This window comes from Leptonychotes weddellii, chromosome 10, assembly GCF_054177405.1.
Source record: "Leptonychotes weddellii isolate Sample4059 chromosome 10, ASM5417740v2, whole genome shotgun sequence".
In the NCBI taxonomy this organism is placed as follows: Eukaryota; Metazoa; Chordata; class Mammalia; order Carnivora; family Phocidae; genus Leptonychotes; species Leptonychotes weddellii.
The window spans coordinates 56,737,217-56,753,927 of record NC_138378.1 but is presented as its reverse complement, the minus strand read 5'-3'; the positions used below and the strand labels follow the sequence as shown (position 1 = coordinate 56,753,927).

The 16,711-nt window shown below is 53.1% G+C and overlaps 1 protein-coding gene and 1 long non-coding RNA gene across 2 annotated transcripts in view; one reads left to right on the top strand and one right to left on the bottom strand.

Moving 5' to 3' along the window:
• Positions 1-16,711, top strand: part of LOC145723890 (uncharacterized) — a 1,084,435-nt gene that overhangs the window by 457,902 nt on the left and 609,822 nt on the right. The gene's annotated exons all lie outside the window — the stretch shown is intronic.
• Positions 1-16,711, bottom strand: part of EPAS1 (endothelial PAS domain protein 1) — an 81,216-nt gene that overhangs the window by 1,323 nt on the left and 63,182 nt on the right. The window contains exons 7-15 of the mRNA XM_006740602.3: positions 11,802-11,908; positions 6,609-6,756; positions 5,718-5,932; positions 4,235-4,416; positions 3,661-3,771; positions 1,791-2,281; positions 981-1,107; positions 587-704; positions 127-294 (exon numbers count right to left, since the gene is read on the bottom strand). Coding sequence (XP_006740665.1) covers positions 127-294; positions 587-704; positions 981-1,107; positions 1,791-2,281; positions 3,661-3,771; positions 4,235-4,416; positions 5,718-5,932; positions 6,609-6,756; positions 11,802-11,908 — 1,667 coding nt within the window. The remainder of the gene's footprint in view (positions 1-126; positions 295-586; positions 705-980; positions 1,108-1,790; positions 2,282-3,660; positions 3,772-4,234; positions 4,417-5,717; positions 5,933-6,608; positions 6,757-11,801; positions 11,909-16,711) is intronic.

Genomic DNA, 16,711 nt, shown 5'->3' with positions numbered 1-16,711 from the left:
GCAGACAGCATGCAGCCCCTGCTGTACTCTTTCTGGGAAAGGCAGCTGCCCTCCAGGGCGGCAGTCCCCTCCTCGTCCTGAGCTGAGCCCTGCTGCCCGGAGGTTCCCGTTCCCGAACACACTCACCTGACACCTTGTGAGCCGATGGCAGGCTGTAGTCCTGGTACGGAGGGGCGTAACACTGGGGGGGGAGCCCCCTCTTGGCGTTCTCCCCAGGGGTCCCGGCAGAGGGTGGTGGTGGCAGGTGTCTCAGGGGTTGTCCGAGGCCCCTCATGGGATTTTGGGTGAACTCGTCTGAAAGCCCAATGCCAGCAAGTGAGGGCAGTGCCAGGCCCAGGCACGGGAGAGACTGAAACCCCCCCGAAGCCCCCTTCCTTCACAAAAGGTAGCACTTCCTGACTCTATCATCTGAGCCTAGTGCGAAGGGGGAGGTGGGTGTGTGCCCGGGGCGGGGGGGGCATGGGACCCTGTCCTGTCTGGCCAAGGCTCAGAGAGGCAGGCACTGAGACTGGGGGGGAACCCAGAGGGGCCCCTGCATAGGCTGTCCCCGCAGCCCCCCAGGAGGCCTGGGCCTGCTGCTGCTTACCACTGGGGAGGTTTGCGCTCAGCAGTTTGTCAGGCATCAGAGGGCAGTTCACGTTGCCCCTGAGGCTCTTCATCCTTTTCCACACCTGATGCGAAGTGCTGCTGCCTGACGGATCGCCCTGGATGCAGAGGGGAGAAGGCCAGAGAACCAGGTCCTCAAACGGAGTCGGGGGTAGGGTGGGCCTGCATGGGGGCTGGCGTGCTCTCTGAAAGGCCCCATCCACACCTCTCCCCGCTGCCCCTGGCAGGCTCTCTGGGCCCTCACAGCCACTGCGAGAGTTTCCGGGCCGGCCGGACCTCCGCCCTCCGCCCTGTCTCCACACCCAGCCGCGCCCCGTGCCCCCCCCCCCCGGGGCTGTAGAGGGAACCCAGACGGCACCAGGCAGGTGGCTCACCCCGCTCACGTCGTGGAAGGCTTGTTCCTCATATTCTCGCTGTCGCTTCAGCTTCAGCTTGTTGGCCAAGGCTACCATGGCTGGGCTCAGCACATCCGGGCCTTGGGGCCCAAAGCCCTTTGCAGACCTGCCGAGCCCAAGAGAGGGAGCCGTGAAGGAGTTGGGGGCCCCACACCCCTCCTTGCCCGTGCTGGCTCAGAGTCCCAGAGGAGGCGCAGTGGGCTTGAGATGCTGACGGTTCACGTGACCTGTACCTCCCTCCACATCTGCCCGCCCGCCCAGCTGTATCCGGGCAGCCTCATCTGCGGCTGCACAGTGGGTGACGCTGGGCTTGAAGATCTCAGTCTTCTGCCCTGTCGCTCCCCGGTGACGATGGGCAAGCGCCCCAGGGAGCGAGAAGCCCCAGATCGACCACCGTGACTCGGCCCAGTGAGCGCCCCACGGGTTGACACGGGCCTTGCTAGGGCGATGGGAGGAGCCCGGGGAGGCTGCTGCCGTGGAACCAGGTACAGCCCACAGGCAGGGGAGAAGCAAGGGCACCATTTATGCTTTTCTCAACCAGGGTTCCAGCAGAGAACTAAGAGAAGAGTCATTCAAAGGCTCGTGTGCATCTGTGCCTCGGCTGATGAGCCCCGGTCTGCAGGGAGACCCTCAGCAGGCCCCTTCTCTCTGCCTCGGCCCTGACATACCTCGGGGTGATTCCCCCAAGGCCTCCACCCTCAGAGCACAGGGAAGGCTGCGGCAGGGGAGGAACAGGGAGCCTTTCTGGGGCCCCAGAGCTCCCCCCGCCGCCAGCCAAGGGAAGCTCACCTTTTCTTGAACATGGAGAGGTGAGGTGAGGTGAGGGGGGCGCCCAACAGTGATGGCCCCAAGGACTCCGTGTGCTGATCTGCAGCAGGCCACTTAGTGGGCCCAAAATGTAATGGTGGGTCAGGGGGCCACTGGGTGTTGGATCTGCCTCCCATGGAGGAGAGAGGGGTGCTGGTTTGGCCACAGCACGGTGGCAGTGACACCTTACTCCCGCCATCAAAGAAGATGGAGGACATGGGCTGGTGCTCAGGCTCTAGCTTCTTGCTTCCCAGCTGCTGCTGATACTTGTCCAGGAGGAAGGGCCCATGGGAGGCCATCGGTGCCAGCGGCTGGAAGATGTTCGTCATGGTGCTGAAGCAGTGCTGGGGGGTGGACTGCGGCTTCTCCGGTAGGAGCCTCTCTTCGGGGCAGATGGGACTGAGCTGGAAGTCTTCACCGTCCATGGGGATGTAAGGTGCCAGGGTCTCCAAGTCCAGCTCGCTGAAGTCCGTCTGAGGACAGAGCAGAGGCAAAGGCGCGGTGAGGTGGGCATCACCTCGAGAACACTGTTCCAGCCCCTTGTCCATCCCTCACAGCCCCACCTGTGCCCTCCCTCTCCTGCACCCCTTCCCTTCAGCAGTGTCCCTCCCTTGCTCTAGCACAGCCTTTGATCCCTGTGGCCCACCAACAGAAAACTCAGATTTGTCTCTTGGCCTGGGATGCTAGCCTTTCCAGGGGTTTGCGCCCCCTTCAGTGTGTGCCCCAGATCCCCACGCTCCACTCGGTGGTCCCTGCACGTTCCCCATGGATGACCCTGCCTCACCCCACCTGAAACGCCTTCCTCTCTCCCGTCTCCTGTCCAAACCCCACCCTCTCTCCTGTGGCCCCAGTGAGGCTGCCCCTGAGGCCCGTGGTGTACACAGTGGCTCGCGGGGAGCCAGGGACAGCTCTGTCCTCTCCCGCACAGGCGTGAGCACAAAGCGCGTGCCCCGGCTTCATCTGTGGCCTGCTTGTAGAGTAAGAGCGCTCTGCTGGCAGAGAGCCTTTCACAAAAGTTCTCGGGCATCGTGCTTAAGCTCCCAGTGTCCTGACGGGCACCACGGGGTGTACCCAAAAGCCCACGGCAAAAATGATGCCCTCGCTGGTGGCGCAGGGGCAGTGTGCAGCTTAGTGATGATGCACTGCATGGCACCGTGGAAGAAGAGAAGCAGACAGAATCAAGTCCTGAGTAACGGACCCCTCAGGAGTTCCGAGGAGAGAGCAGGAAGGGTTCAAGTAGGGAAGCTGTGCCGAATTGCGGGAGTTTGCACCAGGCAGGCCAAAGAGACCGGCTGAGCAGCAAGGGGATTTGTTAGAAGAACTGGAACTAAGACAAAGGAGGCCTTAAACATCCACCCACTTGGTCCCTGTTTTTGTAATTTTTCAGGAACACCAGTCCCTTTCAAGGACACTGCCCATGTGCATCCCTGAAAAGTTGTGTGTAAATGAAAATCTGTCAGAGGTCCTTCTAAGATGCATTTAAAATAGAAGTTGTTATTCCAGAATCCTAAGATGAATGTGTTTGTGAGGAGAGTAATTGTCCCTTGGGGTTTATAAACCTCTCAAAATTCTGGATCTACTCTTTAAACATAGGGCTTCTTTAAGAAAGGATCAGGTAGTTTGCTTTCTTGGTGCACATGAAAACCCGGCCTCAGTAAAGAGTGCATGAGCTGGATGGGCCTGCAAAGCAGAGGTCAGAGGTGGGAGAAGGGGACTAGCCCAGGCTCCACTTCCCATGTAAGATCAGGACCTTGGCCAAGTGCCCCCACTGGTCTCTGCGACAAAGGGATGCAGCTGCAAGAACGGGTGTGAGCCTTCACCACCCACCAGCGGGCAGGCACGGCCCGTCTACCTGGGTGCCGCCCTGGTCCTTTGCCTCTGTATCCATGGTGAAGAGCTTCTCGATCACTTCAATCTTCAGATCATCATTCAGGGATGTGTAATAGTCTCCGGGGCTGCTGGGCTGGGGGCCAGGAAGGAGAGTGACCAAGTCAAGAGGAGGGCACTGCTCTCACCAGAAGTCCAAGGTGAAAGGAGCAGTACATTCCTAGACTCCCAGATTCATCCCCAGTCTGAGACACAAGTATGTGGACAGGGACCCCTCCTTACGAGAAGGCCGTGGCCGGCGGGGCTCCAGAAACCGTACAGCTCTCTGCCCCGAGCAGGACGGTGACGGCCCTGCCCGGTGCCTAAGCTACGGGCTCAAAGCTGTGTGCCACTCAGCCCCCACCTTCAAGGAACTTAGCATTTAGATGGGGGTGCACACAGTGAGAGCACCCGGCTGGAACAGCGGGCAGTAAGTGTCCCCACGCCCCTAGGGGACTCTGGGCCATATTCCTAGGTGGGCCGTCTACTCGGCCATCCTGCAGCAGCCAAAAGGGGCAGCCCACCCTTTCCATGTCTGCACCCCAAGGCGGGGTGCTCACCGTGGAGCAGCTGCTGCTGCTGCTGGCACTTGGGGTGGCGCTCCCGGAGGCCGCCGCTTGGGGCACGGTGAAGGCGGGCAGGCTCCCCGGCTCGCTCTGGCTCCTCGGCTCTCTGGGCCATGGCTGGCTTGGGGGCAGCAGGGTGCTGCCGTAGGATGAGGCCTCCTCGAAGCTCTGGCTCCCTGTGGAGACAAGGGCCTGGCTGGTTACCACCCATAACCCCTGGCCTTACCCCCGGGCACAGAAAGCCCAGAGGGTGCACGGAAGGTCCTCAGAGGGTCGGAAAGCATGCCTGGGGCTTTCAGTCTCCGAGGCCCCGCTGCAACTACGGGCCCCGAACCGGGACTGTGAGGCAACGAACTGCCTTCCTTGGAAGGGAGCGCCCTTCTGGAGCATTTCCTTGTCAGAGACTACAGGCACTAGGGCCTGCCTCCTTGACAAGGGGTTGGGAATGTCCCCGAGGAGGAGGTTGTAAGAGTTCCTCAGTCCTGCCACAACACAGGGCCACTGCAAGACTTCGCGTCCCGGGGCCACTGCCCTTTACGGTTTCTGAAGTCACGATCCCTGTGTGGCCTCTCCAGAGCACTTCCAAAGAGGCCAAGCCAGTGTAGGGTGAGCAAGGGGAGGTGCTGCTAGCCCTGGGGCAGGCACGGGAGGCTGGGGAGGGTGATGGGGGTCGCAACCTGGGAACAAGGGGCTTCCCAGGTACACATCGAAGGTGTTTCCAGCATGGGAGGGGGACAGGGCCGAAAACTCTGCCTGGGGCCACACATCTGGACATGCCAACATTTTAATTTTTTAGAGAGCGCATGCACAGGGTGGGGGGAGGGGCAGAGGGAGAGGGAGAGAGAATCTCGAGCAGACTCCACGCCCAGCACCGAGCCCAACATGGGGCTTGATCTCACGACCCCTGAGATCATGACCTGAGCCGAAATCAAGAGTCGGATGCTTCACCAACTGAGTCGCCCAGGCACCCCGTGGACAGGCCAGCATTTTAAAGAAATAGTGCATATAAGGGCTTCATCCTGGGCCAGCATCTTTTCTCCCTCCACTTTTCTGGAATTATTTCTCCTACCATTTCAGCCTGGCCCTCTCCCCGAAACGAGCAATCTGTCCTTTAAGGCCCAAGGGGAGAGCCACCCTCTCCGTGAAAACACGGCAGCGGCCTCAGAGCATCTCTCCTGCTGCCCCTCCTCCCTCATGTCAGACTCCCCCCGCCTGTGCTGCAGAATCCCCTGGCTCCTCAGGAGAGAGCCCCCAAAACCCCCGCCCGTTTGGCACTTTGCAGAGTCCGAAGTAGGACCCTCTTACTCCGCGCCAGATGGCACTCAGCACAGAGTCTGGCCTCCGACAGAGGATTCACAGGGCCAGGGAAGGGGCAGGGGTTGAGGAACCCCTAAGCCAGGGAGGCCTGTTACAGTAAGAACCTCCTCCCCACCCAGAGAGGGCTGAGCAGGCCCCTGTTCAGCTCAGAAGCACCCACCGAAATCCAGAGAAACGATGACATCTCCTGCAGTGGGCGCTAGCTGGGCTAGCTCCTCGGGCTCCTCTTTCAGCTTGGTGAACAGGTAGTTACTCTTGTCAGACACCGCCACCTCCCCACTGCTGTCAAAGATGCTGTTCATGGCCATCAGGTGGGGCTTGAACAGGGATTCCGTCTGGTCCATGGAGAACACCACGTCGTTCTTCTCGATCTCACTGATGGGACGAGAGGTGCTTCAGACCTTCCACATTTTCTAGCAAAATCCTGTTATACCCCCGGACATATGGAAAGCCAGACAGCCAACCCTCTCAGGCGAAAACACGGGTGTGGACGCCGTGCCAGCACTTTGTAAAGAACCACACAGTGAAGTTTGGAATCATGGAGGCAGCAAGCCCGAGCATGCCCTCCGGATATGGATGTCTCTGGGCGTGCACTGCACTGTGTACGCAGGTGTGAGGGCTAGGTTTTCGTTTTACTCTAGCGGTGACCATCTCCAACTTTCTCCCCAGGCACTATGGAGTGAAGCTGTTACATCTTCTCCCCGGAAGCCCAAGCAATATCTCTTTCCTTGTTCCCCGTTCAGAAAATACTCATTAAGTGGCAACTATGCTATCTGCCTCCCCACGTGGGTCAGAGGCATGACACAGATGACAGATGGGGGTGCGGGGAGAGACACACACAAAAAAAAAATCACCGGGAAGGGGCAGCCCCAGGTGTCCTACAGTTCCCGAGACAGCCATGAAAATCCTGTAGGTCCTAAGGACTGGCACAAAGAGCTCGCAAGAGGCAGTGCGGGGGTTTGGGCAGGTGTGCGTTCCCTCGGCCTGCTGCCCTCAGTCTGGGGAGCTCAGGCATCCTGCACACCCCGCCCTGCGGCCCTCACATGCTTACCTCAGGACGTAGTTCACGCACATGATGCACTGGGGCTGCAGGTTGCGAGGGTTGTAGATGACTGTCCCCTGGGTCTCCAGCCATACGTAGCCCCCGTGCTTCGCAAGCATCCGGTACTGGCCGCTCACCACCTGCCCTTTGGTGCACACTAGGGGAGGAGAAACGGAGCCTGAGGTCAGGGAGGCTGGGGAGCGAGACCTCACTGGGAGGGCGGTCTACGGGGAAACAGACAAGACCGGGCACCAGGACACAAGGACCTCCTCATGACTTCTTTCCTCTTCCAGATTATTCTAAATGCTCATTTAACATTTCTTTTACTGTAAGAAAGCACTGGGAAGGTGTCCCACATTGCCCAGTCCAGAAGGCTTCATCTGCTCCCATTAAAAAGGAATCAATAAATCTCTTTAAATTAAAGTCTACTAATGTTAGAATTTCTGGTAGTTTTCCGAACTGTCCATCTACTTTCATTCCTTGGGAATTAGTTCTTCAGAATCCTACCTCCGAACTCCTCAAATCACAGAGAACTGGAAGAGGCATGATGGAAGCATTAGGAAATCTTGCTAGCCTGGGGACTCTGGGAAAAGCACAGTCCCTCTTAGTTTTGGTTTCCTCCTCTGCAAAACGAGGTGCGGATAAAAATAATAGTAATGATGATAATGCTCCTTATTAGCTAGCCGGCATACGACAGCTGTTCACACTGAGGACCACATCTGCCCGGCTCGCTGATCAGGTGCAGAAATGCGAACTGAACGTCCTGGACAAATGCTGTATAGGAAAAGCCACCTCTTACCCGGGACTGTAGAGAACGTTGCGAGGGGCCCCACGGGAGAATATCCAGATTCTCAGTAAACACAGAGAATTGCACTCCGTTCTCCCGGTAGGCTCGGGGGCCACCTCCCCATTCACCAGGCTTGCGAGGCTGAGGAGGGCAGCTTGGTTCCTACTAAGGCCGCTTGTGGTCCTTTACCTTTATGTTCTTCTGGGCACATTTTACCCACTTCAAAAATGGAACAAGCACCTACCTCCAAGGTGCAGGAAGTAGTAACTTACTTGTGTGCAGTGCTTTGCAGGGTTCAAAACTGCCTCAAGATGAACTCATTGCTGCAAAGCAATTAGAACTGCCTGGCACATAAGTCGTCCGTAAGGATCAGTGTTACCATCAGCTCGTGTAATTCGCTATGACACCATGAGATGTCTATCACGATTCCATGTTTTACATCTGAAGACACTGAGGCTGAGAACTCCCGGGTAATTTGCTGAAAGGGCCCCTCAGTGGAAACAGTAGACAGGATCACAGTCTAAATGTGAGACTCCCAATCTAAGCTTTCGTGGTTTGGTTTTCATTTTTAAAATCAACTTCAGTGAGGTTTAGTTTACCTTCAATTTAAAAATGCAACTACTTTAAGGACACAGTCCAACGAGTTTTGACAAATGTATATGCGACTGTCACCACAAAGGTAAACAACTTTCCCATCAGTCCGCCACCTCCGAATTCCTTAGGCCTCCTGCCAGGTCATCCCCATCGCCACCCCTGGTCCCAGGCTACCCCTGATCTGGTTTCTGTCACTATATGTTGCTCTTCTCTCCATCTGCATATAAGTGGACTCATACAAGAGCATGTACTCTTTTGTGTCTGGCTTCTTTTCACTCAGCATGTTTTCCAGATTCCTCAGGGTGATGCAGGTATTCGGGGTTTGTTCCTTTTTATTGCTGAGTTGTATTCCATTGTATGGAGGTACCATAATTGGTTTATCCATTCACCTGTAGATGGATGTTTAAGTTGTTTTCAGTTTTTTCGGTTATTACGAATAACGCTGCTATAAACATTGGTGTACGCATCTTTGTATGGACACATATTGTGGGTGTAGCTAGGGGGGCGGTGGCCAGATCACCGGCTCAGTACATGCTTCCTTTGTAAGAAGCTGCCACGTTCTTTTCCAAAGTGGCGTATCACCCTAGTCTAGTCTTTCTGAACACAATACTGGGCCGCAGAGAGGATAGATGTCACCTGCTTTGGACATGAAGGAACTAAGGCCAGGGGGACTGTGACCTGCTTAACACAACGCAGGACAGGAGCGACGCGCTCTGAGTGGGACAATGGCACTCCCAGCCCCGCACTCTCTGGCTACGACTCCCAGGCCGCCATTCACTGGGAAGCCTCGATTTGCTGTGTCTGTGGTCCTGCATTGTCATGGGCCCCTCGGCCAAAGAAATCACTGCTGTCCTCCCTGGGGGGAGGTGCCCCACTGAGGCCCCCTTGCTGCAGAGAAACAATTCTTGCACAATTTCAAGTGCCTGGAGTTAACTTATTTAGACGGATCTTAATGCAGACAAAGTTCAGGGCTCCTATTCTTTTTGATTAAGCAGTACAGCGAGCAAAGGTCTTAACTGCATTTCTAGTGATTGCAGGCGAGGGCCTGCTCTGACAGTACAATATAATTACGTCTGCTTTCTAACCATCTGTTCATTAATGCCAGCCTTGGTGAGGGGCCTGCTCCTTGGCAGATAGGCCGTTTATGGCCTTTAATCTTGTTTTCCTAAGAGCACATAATGTCCTCACACAACAAAGAGAAACCGCCCCCCCAACTCTCCCCAGCCCCTACCCCCGACAGTAACGATGTATAAATTACTAATCCATTTGGAAATGATGGCTTTCAATTATCTAAATCTGGTTGGAGGACAGAGCTTCCCCACTCATTTCGACAGTAAACGTTCACAGGCTAAAACACACATTCGTGTGGAAACTCAGGATGCTGGTGTATAAACCTGAACTAGCCTCCAAGTTGGACCTCCAATTATCCCGCCGCATTAGTGTGAGTCTGTGGTACAACTTTATTTGCACAAACCCAACAACACACACACACACACACACACACACACACAGGTGGAGAGACAGAAATAGATGCTTCTGTTTTAGCTGGCATTAACCCAATTTCCAACCCACACAGACTTCCCTTTGCTGGATTTGGGTTTGCAGGCTGGGTATGAGGCCGCTGAGCTCAGGGCAGCTTTACTTGGCTCCATCAGGGGAAGAAGAGAGCCTGTGATTTCTCTTTGGGTGTGAATTACCTTTAAGTGTGCCTAATGTTTCAATATATGGATTCAATAAAAAGCACCGTATTTCCCCCTGGAGTCAGCAGGAAACTGATATGACAAATTTTTATCCCAGCTCTGTTTTAGGGGTCAAAGATTTTTAAGGAGTAGGAGAAAATCCTTTTTCTATGCCCAGTGAGAAGTCATCATTTTTGTTCCTTTTGATAGCAGTTTCCTCAGCCCTTCTACCCCAGAAGACAGAGTATAATACTGTCCTCCAGGAATTCCCAGAAACTTTTACTATTGTCCCCTGCTTTGACTTCACCCTTGGCTGAGGAGAAAAGCTGGACTTTTCCCCAATTTTACATGTAAAGGAGGAAAGGCCCAGAAAGCCAGGCCCTGGGAAATCCGTGGGTCAGCTGAGCCAGAGCCCAGGTCCCAGAGTCACAGTGTTGGGATGACTTTGGGAGCAAGAACTACCGAGTAACAGAAAAGCATGGGGAATCCCAGCATGAAAGCTGGCACCACATCCCACAGTTTCAAAGCTGGGGCAGGCTAGGGCTGGGTCACATCCACGGGCACACGAAGGCACTTCACCTCCCTCCCGCATTCTCTGGGTCCCCGAATGGGGCTGAATCTAGGCTGGTTGGTTGGCTGGTTTTTTGCCAACACTTCTCTGAGATATCATAAGGGGCCCTCTTGTACTGTTAGCTCAAACCCCAAAGCCGCGAGGAAAAAGCAGAGAAATTAGAGAAGATTCTCACTCCATCAGAGGATATGAACTGCGCTCACATACAGTTTACGGGGTTGCTAATCTGTTGGCTGCTCTGAACTCAGCTGTCCTAACCTTAGGATAGACGATGGATTTAGAAATGGTGGACAGATAGCAGCATCTCCATTTTCTCCACTGCCACCCCAAGCCACAGCTAATCCTGGGGGCCCAAGACCAGCAGGGCCACCGGCAAGCTTGTTAGACTTACCTTACCCATTTTTAATCCTCCTACAATCTTCTCGGCACCTCTGTCTCCACCACTGTCAGCACTTATTTTGAAGCATTCTTTCCCAGATATGTGTGTTGCCCTTGGGTTTACTGCGGACTTAGTGCCCACATTTTATCAAACGCTATGCTAGATACTGAGGCTAAAGAGATGAGCCACCTGCTCCCACAGAGTTCACAACCCTCCTTCTCCTTCCGCTGGGGAGCAATCCTATAAATTTCTACGTCCCCCAGTGGGCCAAGTATAGGGCTATCGACCCAGAGTCCTTGCATGTTGACGGGCGGCATGGACTCAAGGATGTCTTGGATCGCCTGCAAACAGGAAGGCTGCATTGGGAATATGGCCAAGTGAAGGCACTAGAATTGCCCTGTCCTGTGGGGTAGCCGCTAGCCAAGTGTGGCAATTTAAAGTAAAATTAAATTTTTAAAAATTCAGTTCCTCAGGTGCACTGGACATTTCATGTGGACTATGCAGATGTAGAACATCTCCCTTGCAGAAAGTTCTATTGGACAGTGCTGTTCCAGGATCCTTTCATAACTCAGGTTTTCTTTCAGAAGTTGCAAAGCACAGTGTCCATGTGCCACCGCTGGTTTGCCTGGACAGCCTCGGACTGATTCTCTGACCCAGCAAGTGAGCCGCTGGAGAACCGGGGCCTACCTCAACACATCTGTGAAGCTGCTGCCCTTCTACTTTCACCTGTTGAGCCCCATCCTCCCCCATCCTTCAAGGTCCAGCTCAAGGGCTCTGTGCTTTCCTTTCCTGAACTCTCCCAGGTCTCCTCTTCTCGGCTGTACCTGCTTCTATAGCCCACAACCCAGTTGACTATGTGTCCTCTTGTGTTGCTCTCTACAGGGCTGTCCTACAGGGTTGTGGGGACTGAGATTCAGCCCACCTTCCACTGTCTAAGCTGCGGGCCGTGGTATGGGTGTGTCCCCTCAGAGGAAGGGGCCCTTTTCCTAATTTGCGTGAAGTTGCCATCTGGGCTGGTGGCTGCCTCGGATCTCTAACCATCCTGAGGGCACAGGTCTTGTCTGCCACACAAGATGGTGGCTCTGTGAAGGAGGGAAGCAGGTCTTCTCTGGTCTCACTGGTCACACCTCACTCAAGGCCATATTCCACAGATACAAGGGAGCCACAGATACAGGGTGCTCCAGGAACTTACGGTTCTGGTGACTTTTGGTCATGTTCTCTGAGTCCAAAGCATGGTAAAACTCATAGGCTGAGCGGCCAAGCAGCTCCTCAGGGTGGTAACCAACTAGTTCTGTGATTCTGAATTAAAAAAACAACAAATCACAAAAAAACAACAAATAAACAACAACAAAAAAACCCAAGCATGTGGAAAGAGAGACTATATGAATGTGGGCAGGGACTCAAGGAGCTAAATCCAGAAGGTGTCCTCTTGTGCAGGAAAAGGCATACATTCAGATGAAAACACTCCAGGCTTCCTGGTCATCCCATTCATCCAGGTTAAAAAAACATGGTGGTCAAGCTGCAACTGTGGCTCCACCCAACCCCTACTCTTCCTGCACTTCCTGAAATCGTGTTTGGAGAGTCAGGGGATTCCCTATCCCCCACCTCCAATATACACATACACCCACCAACCCCTGGAAGGGTCTCTCACACCCTCCACCCCCTGGTTTTTGCCGAAGAGGGAGATCCAGGGAGAGCAGACAATCCGCTTGATGTCCACACAAGTGTCCCGGGACGGAACAAGAATGAAAAACAGAGTTCTAGATCACCAGATCAAGCTTATGGTACTACTGGGGGATACAAATGAAAAGTGAAAATGGTGTCGTCTCTGTGGGGAGGAGTGTCGAGACGACCTTTGTGTGATAAGCAGCAAGTGAGGAGGAGCCCCGGGCAGGAGAGCCCGCCCTGTCTGTTTGATCTTCACTCCTCTGAGTACTTTTCCTCAGGTCCTGCCTGGTGACCTCAGGTACTTCTTGCACATTGGGCTTGCCTTCCATGGTATTTTACCTGCCCCTCCCCATTTCAAGGAAAGGGGGGTGGGGAGGAAGTGCTGAGAGGAAGAAATATAAAATCAAGGTATTAGAAATGTGCTTCCTCATTACACTCCGATAAATGGGCAGCTCTGAAACGATAGGGCCCGGCCGTCCCAAATGTCCCTTTCTTCTTCCTATAACGTGTCTAGGTTTCATAGGAAGCGTACAGAAAACAGACAAATGTGGAGAACCATGAAGGATCACTTCACACTTAGGACTCTTTGCTCTGTATCAGAATCATTAAAATAAAGAAGCCCCACCCAAGAACCACCAGATTAGCCACTTTCCCACATCACACCTAAATGTCTTAAAAGCTTTGCTGTCTCCTGCAGTTTTTCTAATGGGCTCATTGTCTTGTTTACTTGGCCTACCACAAGTCACAAGTGTTGCTATACTCTTATGATTATGAGCTCTATTTCAGAATGTATGACTTCTGAGTCCAGCCCTGTCATTTATCCACGATGGAAATTAACAACACAGAAGGGAAAGCAAAAGCAGAGAGCAGAAGCAGGGTCTCCTTGGTTTCCTGTCCCTATTTTCTCTCCGCTCCAAAGGACCTCTGCATGTCTGCCAGAATAAATCATCCTAAAATAGGATGGAAATCCTATTTCCCTATTGCCCCACCCCATTTAAGCATCTACAGCTTTTCCTATTACCAACTGCTATCGACCACTGTCGTCACCATGATCCAGAGTAAATACAGTCCACCTAGCTTCCAGGACCCTCTGGAATCTGGTCTCCAATTTCCACGCAATGTGATTTTGGCTAACCTGCAGCGTGTCTTACATCCTGTGCCCTGGCAGACCGCTCCCCTCGAAGTTCCCCACACCTGGCAAACCCATTCTTGCTGCAGAGCATTGACATTGTCTCATCACCCCTCTTCTCCAAGCCCCAATGACTGCAAGGCTAGCTCATGGCCTGACCCTCTCCACGGAGCCCTCTCATTCCGCCAGCCCTCAGCGACGTCTCCTTCTCATGAAGCCCTAATAGGCAAACCCACATCACAGAGAATTACCCACATCCTCAGCTGCCAACCCCTGAACTCAGGGACCACTTCCTTCTTTGGCCTTCCCTACAAGGGGTACTCAGTAAATATCTGAGTGGCTGACTGGTAGATCTAGTCTCTCTTAGGACCCAAGGTACAACCAGAGCCCTGCCTCCCCCAGCACTGCTAAGGAATCTGGGCAATAAAACTTTACTTTCTCTCCTAGAACGTCAGTGCGCACGTGTACACACACGCATACACATACACACACACACACACACACACACTCATGCACACAGCTCTCAGTGGGACCCCTCGCGATATTCAATCCATCCTTTCTTCATCCTGGAAGTTATGCCTGGCGTTGGCGTGGTCAGAGAAGAGAAAAATTCTCTGCCTCAGTGAAACTTAGGGGTGAAAGACTTTGTCAGACAAGGGGCAGCCCAAACGGGCTGAGCTGCTTAGACCTCAGCTGATTCAGCCTGGTGGAGACTTCCAGCGAGATTCCAGTAGTTTGCTTGCTCCAGCAGGCTGGTCTCAGACCAGGAGGATCTGTCCCCTCACCTGGCCCGGAGCAGAGAGGTCTCTGAACTCATGTTCCTTGGCAGCCTGATCCTGGGGCTGGTGCCCAGCGGCACCTTAGCGAGGTGGAGACTGGGGCAGAGTAAGGAGACGGTAGAACAGTGCTGGCCCTTCCTTCTCTGAAACCAAACAGCTTTCCTGTCCGGTCCAGTGCCTTTTGAGCTTAAGCCTGGGAAGAGGAATTGTACCAGCGGGGCCTGCTGACAGTGAGCTGGCCATTAACAGGCTTGATGATTTGCCAGATACATTGCTTCTGTTCCCGGGCAGGGCTAGAATTTTCTAGAGACCCTCCAGAGTGAGGCTATTCTGGAAAAGATATGGTACCACTCCCCGAAGCAATGAACTTTTCTTTCAAGATTAGAATCTTTAAAATGTTCAAAGTAAATGTTTATTATAATCAGCCTCATAATAAAACATTTTTAAAATCTAATTACTGTACCAAGCATTCAAAGGCACACAATGGGCATGTTTTGGAAGTGCACAAACAAACCTAGATTTCAGAATCGCCAGCTCGCTTCCCAGGAGTGGCCTTCATTTATCTTGTCAACTAAAATAAATATTTAATGTCTCCTTCTTCATTCCTTTAAACAGACTACTATAAAAACTGGGAAATACACATACCCCAAACACAATTGAAGAACGTTCGAGTTGTCAAACTTCACAAAGCCAGGAAACCCCAACTTGAAGCTAATGGTCATTCGCCTCCATCTGCAGGCATGCAGACGCCAGTTGGGAGGCTAATGAACCCGGCTTGTTTATAGGGTCAGCTCCTACAGCACACAAGGGCCTTCCCTGCTAATTTCCCCGGGTCCCAGAGAAGCCTGCGGAGCTGGGCTGTGATAACAGTTTCATCTGCTCTTTCCATCAGAGGCAGGGAATTTTTCTTTCTTTCTTTCTAATTAAGAGCCCTGAGTCACTGGAAAAAAAAAAATCAGTCTGGGGTCACCCATAAATTTAAAGTCAACTCAGTAAGGCTGTTCTGTTTTCGAGAAGTGGGAAATGTAAAAGGGCTTCATTTACCAGATTTCAGAAGCAAGAATAGAGGTCACTCTTGAACAGTGAAGTGGAAGAAGAAAGAGATCAAGGACGAGGTGAGGAGAGAGATGTAGACACCGACGGGCAGCTGTAGGAGGTCGAGAGAGACGAAAGAGGAAGAGAACAGAAGATACGGAGGAAAAGGGTCATTATATTCTGAAGTGTTACGCCGAGTAAATATGCGGGTCAGACCACCGGGCTTCGGACTTGAGAACTCGAGATGTCCTCCTAACGTAAAATGATAGTCACTTATCGTCCTGCAACTGTCCTTTACCGTTAGGTGCGCAGAGGCTCTTTTCAGCATGGATTCCCTGTGCCCGAATGCCAGCAAGGCAACGGTTCTCTTGGCTACAGTGTCCATGCCCTTGCCTCAACGGGCAGCGGGAGTCCAGCAACGGCCTCGCTAAGACGGCTCGCCGCTCTTCCCGGGAGAGCACCAAGGCGCAGGTGCACGCGGGCCCTGGCCGCCAGGTGCACGGACTGCTGCTACCACTGCCTACAGTCAAGCAAGGTCTGGCCGAGGCTTTTACCCCTGCTCCCTACACCCGTCTGGCCGAGGCTTTTACCCCTGCTCCCTACACCCGTCTGGCCGAGGCTTTTACCCCTGCTCCCTACACCCGTGGAGGATTTGCTACGTCAGTTCATCATGTCAACAAGATGGCTAGAAGAGTACTTTAAACTCTTTAAGAGGATACAAGCTTTAAGGACTTTGTAACCACCTGTTTTCCAAAGAATGCATTTGCTAATATACTGTGCTTATGTGAAAGTCTGCTTTCTTTCCTTCGACCCTTCTGGTGATGGTCTCTCCCGGGCAACAACCTGATGCACCTCATTTGGGTTTCTATAGGTGCTTATGAGCCTTGGCACAGCATCTCCTTAATCTTATCCAGACTAGTCACTCACTCAGATTTCAAGGCTTTCTGCTATAAGCCCTGCGTTTTCTTCACATGTCATGTGGGTACATGAAGTCTATAAAACCAGCTCTGTGGTTCAGGGGCAATCCATTCTCACCTTGTTGGGGTGATGTGTTACAGATGTCACAGGTCCTTTATACCCAGGAAGACTGCCCTGGCTCAAGCCGGGACCGACCCTGCTCTGAGTGCCACCTAATGCCACAGCTGCCCGCACATGCAGGAAGCAGAAGGTTGCCTTGAACTGTAGCAAGAGTGGAGCAGATCATGTAGAAGGAATAATTTTTGAATTATGAGGTCGATTAAACCTTGAAATAAACTGCAAAGAGAATTTGTAGAGCTGCCTCTTCCAGGAGTATTTGGAGCAGACTAGACAGGATAATAGGTAAGCATTTCTTATATATGTGCTCAAACTCTGGGTTGATTTCAGAACACTGCCATTTGGAGGAGACACAGATGCCCAAGGAGAGCACTTAAAGTTTCTTCTAACTCAAGGATCTAGAGAAATTCACTATACCTTCTCATATAAGACGTGTGCAGAAAGGCTAATAATGTG